The 13,781-nt window shown below is 45.9% G+C and overlaps 1 protein-coding gene across 1 annotated transcript in view; it reads left to right on the top strand.

Annotated features, from left to right (window-relative positions):
• The window catches only part of LOC147021925 (calcitonin gene-related peptide type 1 receptor-like), a 71,749-nt gene that overhangs the window by 51,189 nt on the left and 6,779 nt on the right, over positions 1–13,781 (top strand). The window contains exon 12 of the mRNA XM_085892353.1: positions 10,264–10,482. Within this exon, the coding sequence (XP_085748479.1) occupies positions 10,264–10,482 (219 nt within the window). The remainder of the gene's footprint in view (positions 1–10,263; positions 10,483–13,781) is intronic.

Here is a 13,781-nt window from a genome sequence, read left to right on the forward strand (position 1 = left end):
TGAAAAAATAATGCTACACTCAATTGAAGACAATGACTTCCGACTTCCCGGTTTCCGAATAATGACGTCATCACCAGATTGCGTAACGTTAATTTTTCAAGTTCAGCCAATTGACATGGGGCCAACGTCATTTGCAATAGAATGAAAAAATAATGCTACACTCAATTGAAGACAATGACTTCCGACTTCCCGGTTTCCGAATTATAACGTCATCACCTGATTGCGTAACGTTAATTTTTCAAGTTCAGCCGATTGACATGGGACCAACGGAATTTGCTAGAGAATGAGAATTAATTAAGTCGCAAATGATAACATGAAACCAGCCTCACATTGTTGAGGCATTATGGTTTTTTATCTGATGCGGCAATAAATCTTAACATTTTTGAACTCGAGTCTTCTGCATATAAAACATGGCGGGGAAAATATAATATTATAGTGGTGATGAAACAAAATAATAATGGTGGCAGCCTCTACAATTTTACAATTAACTGTGACATATACTCCTTCAGACCCGCCGTCATCCACGGGATTCCTGTGCAGAGCACGGGTATCCCTGCTCATATATATATATATATATATATATATATATATATATATATATATATATATATATATATATATATATATATACATATATATATATATATACATATATATACATATATATACATATATATACATATATATATATATATATATATATATATATATATATATATATATATATATATATATATATATATATATATATATATATATATAGTTACGAATTCGCGCCCACCGGCGTGCGATCGACTGCGTTTTTCTAAGAGCAGCCGCGTCGCCCACCGGACGGACAATTCAGTCGTGACCTTCCGGAACAACGCCGGAACCCTGTCACAGGTGGGTTCTTAATCCCACCACGGCCTTGCCAATTTTCTACCCGTGCAAAATAGGGTCAATCGCCGAATATCGATATACCTAAGTACTCGCGCGGGTAGCCTACCGGGAGACCGTACCTCGACGCAGGTCGGCTTGGACACGAACCGCTCAAGCGGTCCGTTCCGTTCTTCAGTGATAACCGAGCGGGTATTATCGCCCAACCTCACCGGATCCGATTCTATTTAACTGGTATTTAAAACCCAACTAATATTCCGCAATACGAGATGGCGTTCCAATAAGGGAAAGGGGACACGACGAACGGGTTTGACATTTAAATCAGCACATTTATTACTAAACACGTATACAGGCAAAGCAATGAAAACACGTATGTAGTAAAACAATCATGCACGGGACGGGGACAAAGACACAAGCAAGGTGAAAGCACTACGACCGTCTATCAGCAATTACCATTTACAAGCACTTACGCAGTTCTACTTACAGACGGCGGCACCAACATTCATTCAAAAGAAAAGAAAAGACTACCCTCAAAGACAAGGGAGTCAGACAGGGTCCGTAGACCTTTATACCGTGGAGCCTTGGTGACCGAATGGGCCCCACGAGACCATTGCAGGTTACCTGCTCCCTCATGGTGCCTTGACGGGCGAGTCGCGACATCTGTCCCCACGGCAGCTAGGATAGCCGCGGCTGACTCGGGCTTTCCACGGGTCGGCGAGCTCTCTCCGGCGCTCTTCACTCGGACGTGCAGGTCTGCGCAACAGAGCTGGCAGAGCGGCGCCTCCAGTCCGCGTCCCTGGTGCTACGCCCGGACTCCCCACCGACTGCAAGCTCCGACGAACGGGTCATTCCACGGATCACTTCTCCACAGACAGGCCACCACGAGCCGAAGATCCCGACCAAGAAGACCACCAGAAGAAACCACCAACACTCTCTACTTGGCGTCCCGCACGTCCTTATATTCCTCCTGGCTTCTTGCTCTGCCCTCCTTCGAGCTCCTGCGGGAAGCTTCGAGAAAGGGGGCGTTGCCCATGTCCAACCCTCTCGCCCCCCCCTCTCGTGGCGCGTGGGGGGGGGGCGAGGGAATCGTTACATGGCGAGGGAAACCAGGCCTAAGGAGATTCATTCCCCCAAAATGAGGCCCCTCCTTCACATGACCGTTGACCTCTGGCTCGAATCGCACTTCCCCCACACCAAAGCGCGGGAAAAGCAGGCGGGAAAAGCAGGCGGGAAAATCCGCGCACCACCGATGTTTCTTCTTGTTTTTCCCTTGCGTTATCGAAATCCCTTGTTCCTTTTCCTCCGCAGAGACGGCCTTCATGAGCAGAGAGGGTTGCGATTTGGTTTGTGGAGATGGGGATCGGTAGTTGGCGTAGCGGGGAAGGTGGTTAGGTGTGGTTGGTGGTTGAGGCAATTGTGGTTGTTGTGATGGTGGCATTGTGAAGGTGGTTGTGGTGGTTGAAACGTAGTTGGTCCAAAATAACGATAGTAAAGAAAAACGGCTATCTCAAAGGATCACAGCACTGTGACACGAATAATTTCCATTAAACAACGGTGGGGAAATCTAACTAAACACAGACTTATCGATCTAACTGAACTAAGGACCTTTATGGTGTTCTGCGAATTTCCACAGCCATAATATATATATATATATATATATATATATATATATATATATATATATATATATATATATATATATATATATATATATATATATATATATACATACATACATATCATGCATGACATTACTTTTTAGCATACTGTGGGGTTCCTCATGCATTACTCTCACTCATAGGGTGAGAATAGTGCAGCATGTTCACATCATACCACTCATTAACTGATACTATTTCTATAAGCTTGTAGAATGAGTGTGACATTGTTAGAAGTTGCTCATACTGTCTGTTGAAGAAACTGCAGATGGCATGTAGGTCTGGTTTGTAATATGATTTATGGTGCTCTGAAGCTGTGGCTCGGTGGCATGCTGGCGGTGGTCTACTGACACCGAATAATATGCAATATCCGCAGTTTTGGCGTGTGCACAGTGAGGCTTATCCTGGCATGGTACAATCAATGGCAGGAAGCCATTAGCTAAGCTAGCACATGCAAGATGCCAGCACAATGCTGGCAGCCAACTTTCTAACCATATGGAAGTACGTTTTTGAGATTATATTAACGAGTAGTTATAATTTTAATCAATAACAACTGCTATAATGTTTTACATCACTTTGCATAACTGTTATAAAAATGTATTAATACTCTATTGTTACTCGTGACAAACGTACTTCACAAATTTATTTGGCTGAGGCCAAGCGAAGCAAGGTCGTTTGTTCCTGATATGTGAAACACCCTGCAACCCGTGCCTGCAGAAAACTGATTTTTTGGGGGGAATGCCGGCCACATTTCCCATTCAATCATCAAGTAACTGTTAAAAAATTTATCCATGAGCAAGTGCTCCAATGTTGAAAGTTTCATGTCAATTGCTCAAGAGGTTGTGGAGAAAACGAATAAAGGTGAAAAAGTGAGGACGGGGGTGAGGACCTCAGCCGACATTCCACAACATGGTCATGGATGGTTGTGGACACCAATTACGAGTAAATTCATATAAAGTACAAGCAAATGTGGAAAATAATGTGGACATTTGGGGAGTGTCGCTCATTGCCATGCCCAGGAATTAAAGGAAGATTATAATATGTCTTCCACACTGATCAAGCAGTCTTACGAAGCTAACTCAAAATCGTACAGCCCTATACATTATATCCGGCTGGAACGTTCATGGAGAGTCACGTGCAGCCTGCATCCCCACAAGGAACTACAGGCAAATCCATTCGCAAGGCAGGAACTTGCATAAGGATTTTTATATGTAGAATAATACATAAGGAGTTTATAGAACTATATCTGAATCTCAGCAATGTCACTTGTTGCTAAAGCCTTGGTGGCACATGATCTGTGGCAGAGCAAAACACAGGATCTCAAATCACAGAAATGTGCATTTTAGGGTGGATTACATGTTGATGGTGTGCATCAACAACCAGGTATACATAGTAAACTAAAGACAGAAAAACAAAGACTGGTTGCTGCATGTGCTATCGAGTAAGGTGGGGTAAGTTGCCTCCATCAGGAAAGTTGGGGCAAGATGTCCCCCCAGTAAATACATAAATAGTTGTTTATATGCATGGGGAGGGGAGGGGGTGGGGGAGTTGTTATAGAAAACACCATTTCACCTTGGTCTGGTGGGACTTTGTAACTATACGCTTGAGGCCACATCAATCAATCTTGAGCCACAAGATGTCCTGTAAGCCCATGTTTACCCATGTACTCCCCACCCCACATCCAAACTTCACCATCCATCTATGACACTGCCTTCCCCTCCCCTCTCGCTGCCTTCTTCCCCATTCCCCTCCAATCATGCCGCCTTCTTCCCATTCCCCTCCCGTGCTGCCTTCCCTTTCCCCTCCCACTGCCTTCCCTTTCCCCTCCCACTGCCTTCCCTTTCCCCTCCCCTCGTGCTGCCTTCCCATACCCCTCCCCTCATGCTGCCCTCCCATTCCCCTCCCCTCGCGCGGCTTCCCCATTCCCCTCCACTCACGCCGCCTTCTTCTTCCCATTCCCCTCCACTCATGCCGCCTTCTTCCCATTTCCCTCCCCTCATGCTGCGCTTCCTTCCCTTTCCCCTCCCCTCGTGCTGCGCTTCCTTCCCTTTCCCCTCCCCTCATGCTGCGTTCCCTATCCCCTCCCCTCACGCTATCCTCCCATTCCCCTCCCCTCGTGCTGCTTTCTCATTCCCCTCCTCTCACGCTGCCTTCCCATTCCCATCCCCTCGCACTGCCTTCCCCTCCACTCTCCTCACACTGCCGTCCTCCCAAACCCCCTCCACCACCATACAACTATCCGAAGGTCGCACAGAGGAAGGGGTGTCAAAGAATGTGCGAATCGGACAAATGAAAGCTTCTTTTCTTTTAGCAGCTCTGATCAATTCCGCAATTCATCTTAGGTAAAGAGATTCTAGAGCTTATCGTATGTGTGGAAATTAAATATACACACGAACACTGGTGCAGCTTTTTTGAGGACTGAAGGAAAATGACCTTCCTTCCCTTCCCCTTCCCTCACGCTTACCTCCTCCCAAAGCCCCCCGACCCCCCACAGACGTCTCTGGGCGGTGTCTGGGTGTTGTTTAGTATGACCCGTTTGAACGTGCTGTTTTAACGTACCCAACTTTGTTGAATCCTGCACTAATTCTGGCATAAGGCCATTCCTCCATCCCCAAACTCTCACCCCCCACCACTTTTCCTCAAGTCCAACTATCAAACGCATGTCCAGAATACCCTCCTCCCTTCCCCACTACCCCCTCTCTCCCCCACCCAGAGTGTATAGCGATAGGTGGTGAGGCCTCGCTCTCCCCCGCGTCCCACAATCCTCGCTCACCACCACTCCCCCGTCTTAATATTCCCATCTCTTTCTCACCAATGACTGACTGACTCACTCAACGACTGACTCACTGACTAATATTAAAGATCGGTACCTTCTGGGTGACGTAGGAAACTGAATTTTTGCTTGATCGAAGCTAGTACACCACGAAAAATCACAGAATAATCGGACATCCATAAATGAAGAAAAAAAAAATGAAAAAAAAAACAATGCAGGTGTGCAACCCGAGACAATGGGGAAACACGGTAATTTTGAGTACCAACACACATCGAAGCCAATATACCAGGAAAAATCACAGAACTATCGGAAAGCATCCAGAAATGAAAATATAAATAAATGAAAAAAAAAAAACAGGAAATGCAGGTGAGCGACCCAAGACAATGGAGAAACATAGTTCGTATGCGTAAGCATACCCCACTTGTATATATTGTTGCGGGCCGGGTGAGAAGACCACTAGGTAGGGGAAGCTATCTGTTCCCACCAGACTCCCCGAAATTGTAGGCCGTCGCACACGGATAATTCCGTGACGCGGCAGGTCACTTAACCGACCGTGGACGCCAATAAATCAACCGCATGACCTAGGGTCCTCCCGTCTATGGGTTAATCGGGTTATCTAATTAATCACGTGGTTTAATTACTGGGGAACACGCCCTCGGTACGCCTTGTCCGAACCAGATTACTTTACCGGATCGGATGCAGCCAAGCGACACTGCCAAGGACATACCGGCTAAAAGGAATGGATCGTTGGGAATAAAGTCCCGGCTAAACTAGGATTCGGACCATGCTGGATCAATGGAAGAAAAGACAAAAACGAGCAGGGAACATTCCTCATAATGATTTATTTACAATCAACTTACAAAAGGGGACACAGAGCAGATTTAACGTGAAATTAATGACAATAATAATGATAACGATCTTCTGCAGTCTTACTTAAGCAGACAGGGGCCAGCACGCGCGCACACACACACACACACACACACACACACACACACACACACACACACACACACACACACACACACACACACACACGAACAAAACCCGACGAAGAGAAGGTTTTGCAACCAGGAAGGGAGGGGAGTTGAGGCTATGATCTCGGTACCTTTGCGCCCGATAGCACGATGCGCCACCAATACGTTTCACGTTTCGTGGGGGGGGGGGGTGCTCCATGGTGCAGTACCCGACAGTGGCCGCCTTGTCTCTGGCTTCAGCTGCACGTGTGGAGACCGTGTTCATGAAAGGAGGAGCTCGAGTCAAGAAGGGGCGGAGTCCAGAGTGCAAGGGTGGAGTGGTAGGCGGCACCAGGTAGGCGGGTGGGGTCGACGTCATGTGGGCGGAGACGAGGAGGCGGAGTCCGGGCAGCAGGAGGCGGGTCATGGCGGTGTCGACGAGGCGAGGCGAGAGCGGGAGAGAGGCGGAGAAAGAGCAAGAGGCAAGCGAGCGAGGCGGAGGGACTGCCCTGGTCTTTATAGGACCCACAGCGCGGGGGGAGGGGCCATGCCGAATCGAAACATCATCACCAGAATCAGGCGCTCCGATTGGCCCCGTCCCCTCACGTGGCCCGCCAACTTTGGCCGGAAACCTCCTCACTTCGTTTCCGGCAAGGCCATCCCAGACAGCGGAAATATTCCGCTCCGACCCCACGAGGTGACATGAATCGCCCACACCGAAATTGGCATGCGAATCGTCCTGCAAACGCCCCCGGGCCGTGCCCGGGCGACCGGTCGAGGGTCCCGCATGCCCGCTCCGTGGAGAATCCACTGCTGCCAGCGAGGGCCGAAGGTACATCGGCATGGATAAATCCATGCACATTTCACAAGCGGCATACGTGTCTGCCTTCGAGCACATTCCATACAGTGCGCGCGGTTCGGCCATTATGCACGTGGTCAGTGCTCGCGTTCACACGACTCTGCTAGTGTGTGCGCGGGGCGAACACCAATATGTGTCGGATATTGAGGCTGAAAAGGAACAAGCCGCTTCTACTCCGCACACTCGTATCCCACCCAACATGGCGTGGAGTCGTCTTTATCGGCCTCCGTACGCGTTTTGTGCAGCGTGGGAGTCATGCTGGCTGTGTTTCCTGTGTTGTGAAAAACACCATTCATGCAGCCTCTTAAGAGGTATTTATTCGCATGCCTTTTTAATGCAACCGGCAATCCTCCCCAGATCATCAGAAGTTCGAGTCGATAATCCCGCACCGCCAAGCACACCACATGACTAGCCGCACACATTGGTTTTAGGGCTCGCCCAGGAACGAGGGCTCTGTTCAGCAGTTTCCTCACCGCGGCGCGGCACACGCTGGCCTTCATGAGGCCCCACCTTACAGTGAAGGCGCATGTGGCTGATTTACCTCAGGAATAAAAAAAACGAAAAGAACAGTGGGATGAAATGAAGAAGAAAATGATTTAAGCAACCCCAGCTATTAGATCATTGCAACGCACTCTCTTGTTGTCCCACTAAACAAAAGGAAAGGGACTCTCCACGTATAATAATAGAATAACTGCCTTGGGACACTATCTGTTGTATGCATGCGGTTCCTAGAACCGCAACAATATTATGTCTACACACACACACACATCGTCTTCCATTCTTTTGTTCAGTATACGATTATACTGCTTGCCAGAAAGCCCTCTGATGTACACACCCAGGATACTGAACATACACTACATGGCCAAAAGTATGTGGACACCTGCTTGTCCAACATCTCCTTCCAAAATCATGGGCTTTAATATGGAGTTGGTCCCCCCCCCCCCCCTTTGCTGCTATAACAGCCTCCACTCTTCTGAGAAGGATTTCCACTAGATGTTGGAACATTGCTGCGGGGATTTGCTTCCATTCAGCCACAAGAGCATTAGTGAGGTTGGGCACTGATGTTGGGCGATTATGTCTGGCTCGCAGTCGGCGTTCCAATTCATCCAAAAAGTGTTTGATGGGGTTGAGGTCAGGACTCTGTGCAGGCCAGTCAAGTTCTTCCACACCGATCTCGACAAACCATTTCTGTATGGACCTCGCTTTGTGCACGGGGGTATCGTCATGCTGAAACAGGAAAGGGCCTTCCCCAAACTGTTGCCACAAAGTTGGAAGCACAGAATCATCTAGAATGTCATTGTATGCTGCAGCGTTAAGATTTCCCTTCACTGGAACTAAGGGGCCGAGCCTGAACCATGAAAAACAGCCCCAGACCATGATTCCCCCTCCACCAAGCTGTGAAGCACCATGCATTCGGGCAGGTCACGTCCTCCTGGCATCAGCCAAACCCAGATTCATCCGTCGGACTGCCAGATGGTGAAGCGTGATTTATCACTCCAGAGAACGTGTTCCCACTGCTCCACAGTCCAATGACGGTGAACTATACACCACTCCAGCCGACGCTTGGCATTGTGCATGGTGATCTTAGGCTTGCGTGCGGCTGCTCGGCCATGGAAACCCATTTCATGTTCTCGACGAACAGTGTTTGTGCTGACAATGCTTCCAGAGTCAGTTTGGAACTCAGTAGTGAGTGTTGCAACCGATGACAAACGATTTTTCCACACAACGCGCTTCAGCACTCAGCGGTCCCATTCTGTGAGCTTGTGTGGCCTACTACTTCGTGGCTGTTTCTCCGAGACGTTTCAACTTCACAATAACAGCACTTACAGTTGACCGGGGCAGCTCTAGCAGGGCAGAAATTTGATGAACTGACTTATTGGAAAGGTGACATCCTATGACGGTGCCGCAGTGAAAATCACTGAGCTCTTCAGTACGGCCCATTCTACTGCCAATGTTTGTGTATGGAGATTGCATGGCTCTGTGCTTGATTTTATACACCTGCTAGCAATGAGTGTGGCTGAAATAGCCGAATCCACTAATTAGAAGGGGTGTCTGCATACTTTTCGCTATTTAGTGTATAACCAGGATCAAGGGTGGTATATTTTTATGGGAGCGGAGAGATCTTGCCGCACCTTGCTCTGTGCATATGCTTTCTTAAATGTGCAGGTCACACACATCATCTCTACTTGTAACTTTCGATTGCAAAGCACTCAGAGCTTGTGAAGTACACTGTAAATACAATACAACCCTCCATTTGCGCGCAACAGTGGTTAGTTTCCTGAAAAACACCGCAGATATGGAAATCGTGTAAAATATACGAAAGGCCAATGGGAAATAGGGGGTGAGGTTCCAGCCGAACAAGATAATCTCCCACATTCATCCAATAACATCTTATACACTCAAAACCATCATTAATTAAATCTAGATTCAGTGAAAATATTTGAAGTGTATTACGCAACACCTCAACATGCAGCACTTCATAATTTCCCCTGTAAGTTACTCAACAATAAAGAGTGCAGCCTGAAAAAGTTTAAAAAAAAATAATAACAATAATATAAACAAAGAAAATTAAACTTGCAACAAAGCTTGATGATAATGATGGTGAACTTGACATGATGATGGTGGTGAAGTCAAAGCCAACCGAATCCTGTTTGCACTCATGGTTTAAAAAATTTAAAACTTCCTCTTGAGGGTTATAATAAGTGGGTATGGCCGAGTGGATTGCGTGGTGTTTACACGAGGGGTAGTTGACAAGAGACTGATTGTGGTGGGTTGGTGGGAAGGGAGGGAAGCGACGTGTGTGTTCCATCACACGACTACCAACCATGTGCAACTGTGTATAAGTGAATGTCGAGAATACAATGGTTCAAAATACTGGAGTGTATGCAGAAAATTGGTCACAATTAATTGACTGTGTCAGAATGAAATCAAGTTTTAAAAAATTAAAATAATAATACTATAGATATATATTAAATGGAGGGTTGACTGTATTGATAAAAATAGGGTCAACTGGGGGAATTTGGAAAACCACTCGTATGATAAGGATGATGAAAGACAATTCACTTGTAAAACATTTAATCAGGTCTGTTGGTTTAGGTCTCATATCGTACTGTGGTTCTGACAATGGTGACTGGCGTCTCACTGCAGGTGAACCTGTTCTTTGTGCTGAACATTGTGCGCATATTGGTGACAAAACTGAAGGACACACATCATGCTGAGTCCCATATGTACATGAAGGCTGTGCGCGCCACCCTTATCCTCATGCCATTACTCGGGATTCAGTTTGTGCTGGTTCCTTGGCGCCCAGAGGATCGTGATGCTGGAGACATCTACATGTCTATCATGAACATTTTTACGCATTATCAGGTACATCATGTGAGAGCTGTAACAATTAATCCATTTCGGCAACTGTGGGATATTTTCACTTGGTTGATATAAGCGTCATGTTCTGTCACGTGGTGAGATGGTCCATGTGGAAAACAGGGTCGTAACTCCCTTGACTGGTTTGTAAACGTCAATAAAGGGCCAGCCCTTACAAAAAACTTTCACTACCTTTTAATCAATCAACTGCTAGTGATGTTATGAACGGTTAACGGACAGCAGGAGCCTGGCAGAGGGGATGGTTCAAAACACTGGATGGTTTAAATTCTCCGTACTGGATGGTTTAAAAATTCCTTCCCATCTTTCAACATTAACATGAGGAATCTGAGACTTAACAAGGAGTAAATCATGACAAACCTTTCAAAATAGAAAGTTACAGAAGCATGGGAACCTCATAGATATTATATTGACCTCCTATAACAAGGGAAGGTAGGGTGATGGGAATGAGGAGGATCAATAAAGACAGCTTGTTAGGACAGGTCTTGAACAGTTGAGGGTTGTAGGAAATAGGAAAAGCAGATGGAGGCTGCTGATTCCAGAGTTAAGTGGGGACAGAAGATGTCTGTTCATTGGTTCTGGATTTCTGAAGCGACATACAGTAAGGGTGGGTAACTGAAGCTAACAGAGTGGGGGCGAGGACATCTTGGGTAAGGGAACTGCAGCTGATAGCTCCACAGAGCAATGGTCATGTAGTGGGGCAGATTAACAGCAATTTTTGAGAGGAATCGTGCAAATGATGATACAAGCATCAAATTTGGCACATTTGTTCTCCAGGGGATTCTAATCAAATCTGCCTGATTGGCCATTTGAAAATACAAATTTTGAAAGATTTGAAAAAAAAAAAAAACTTCAAAAAAGTAAAGATCACGAATCAATGTTTGATGCTGGCTGAGATTGGTGAATGTTTCAGAAACATCATCAAAGACGTTCCAAGTCTGCCATGCAGTTTTCTTCCCTTTACCGCGGAAGGCAGACACGACGGCACATCCAGTGAACGCATGGAAGTATGGGATCCCTCTACCTTTCTCAGGCCCTATTGCAGAAACTACCTCATGGACTGGAATCCATCGCGCCTTGGCTCCTTGGCTTAAGGCAATCCACATGCTCTCAAGACCTAGTTCCTGTAAGGATGGCAGTACAGATATTGCTATGACTAGTACGTTCGTGTCATTAGCCTTAATGATAATGGACTTGCTAACATCCATCGTTGCATCCCTGGCATGTACAAATATTCGAGTGTCAGCTTTTTCATGACAACATGGAGACACAGCATCCAGTGACTTCCTTGTGTTGCTAATGGCATCTTCTCCTTTTGTGACAATGACTGCTTGTTATCTGTGCTTCACACATCTTTGCCGCAAGGAAGTGAAACAGCTCAGTCTTGTTTCTGTCATCTCGAAGAAAGCTACTCCAGTTACTTGGGGTCTTACTGGTTCCTGTCACTCTTCTTCTGATTCCTTGCCCCCTTTTCAGGCTTGCCTCGGACTTCAGACTTGACTTATTGTACACATCAAACACTACGTCCACCTTCTCGTACCTGGCATCATAGGATTCCACCTTTGGGATGATGTCTTCTTTAGCATAGTCATCAAATATCTTTGAAGTGCGGGGAGGTAGGGCATTGATAAGTGCTGAGTCATCAATGATGACTGCATCTCCCCTTGGTTCTCTGTCTGGGATGTTCACTTGCGCTTCAAGAATTTCAGCCAGCTGTGACTTCAAATGTTTTTGAAGTTTTTTGTTTTTTTTTTCAAATTTTTCAAAATTTGGATTTTCAAATGGCCAATCGGGCAGATTTGATCAGAAAGCCCTGCAGAACAGAAATGCCAAATTTGATGCTTGTATCGTAATTGCACGATTTTTGTACTATCTACTACACTAATGGTAATAACGGTAGAGCGGTAAAGAGGAAACCATTCTGCACCCTTCCACTCGGCAGGCTGCAACAGCATCCCTCTCTGCTGCTTTCGAGAGAACAAACAACTTGCCCCATTTTGTCTGTTGATCAATTGCCCCATCATTCTGCTGTTCCATGAGCAGCGATACCTGTATTCCAAAAAAACCCAAGAATTTCTCTGCAGTAGGGCCAAAAGGCTGAAAACTGTCAATAAGGCTACGTTGACCATCTCTGTTCCTAAGAAAATGTTCAAGGAATCTTTGTTTTTATCCCAGGATTATTATCGTGCAAGAACAAGACAAAGAGATTTGTTGAACACGTTCTTATTACTTCTCTACTGTTCAGCATGCGCTGATCGTGCCTCTGTACTTGTTGCATGGTAAAATGTTGCATGATGCTACCCTTGTAGAACATCCTACAAATTCATACAATAATTATACATCATTTTAAGTACTGGTACATATACATTGATTATTATATATGTGAATTGTTTATGGTTAAAATTTGAAGTGGAGGTTCCCCCTTGTGCTAACATTACTGCAAAGTTTGCTTCAGTGAAACACAAGAACTTGAAGACCCTCATCACTTTCCAGCAGGTCAACAGACATATTACTCGAGTGGACAATTATCTAATGCCTCATGTGATGGTAGTGGTACATCATACTCTACGGATGGAGCATCGGCACTACCAAAGTAGTCTCATGGATGACAAGGATTATGCTGGATGGTTTAAAAATGCCTTCCCAGCGGTCAATCAAGGTAGGAATTTGGAATTTGTTCAGGGTGCTGGCGATAACTTGCCTATTCTTTGCGAAAGACACCGAGGAATCTTTTACATCCACCAGTGAATGCCAGCAGATGGGTCCCCAGCCTACAGTCCATTTGAGGGATGGCACATTGTGTGATGCAACACCCTTCTAGCGAAACACCAATCTGACAGTTTATCGTGGGGTTAGGAATCAAAGCCAGACAAGATAAGCAAAAGGTAAGTATCCTCTGTACTATCCCATCGGTCTTTTGAATAGTGAACAAATTATTCCGAAGTTGAAAAGGTTTGGTTAACCCGTTTGATACTCCCATCTGATCAGCTAGCTCATGTGTGAAATCCCAGGTTCCAATGTTATATTTTGTTAATCTGTCCATTGTCCACTAATGTCCTTAAAATAGATGTAAAAGTATCCAAGTGATGTCTAAAAATGTCCTTGTCCTACATATGATGATATGTCCAAACCCCTTCCTGCACCTTGGCCACTGTCGGGGAGGGGGGCGGGGGGGATTTGTTTTCAAGGAATGGACTGAACAAGCATTGATTGATCATCACATTATTAATTTCATTACAGTTCGTTGGACTTCGTTAATCAAAGAAGCAATGGTCAAAATTAAATGA

This window comes from Eptatretus burgeri, chromosome 8 (genome assembly GCF_056783735.1).
Source record: "Eptatretus burgeri isolate ZD-2024b chromosome 8, Ebu_testis_v1, whole genome shotgun sequence".
In the NCBI taxonomy this organism is placed as follows: domain Eukaryota; kingdom Metazoa; phylum Chordata; class Myxini; order Myxiniformes; family Myxinidae; genus Eptatretus; species Eptatretus burgeri.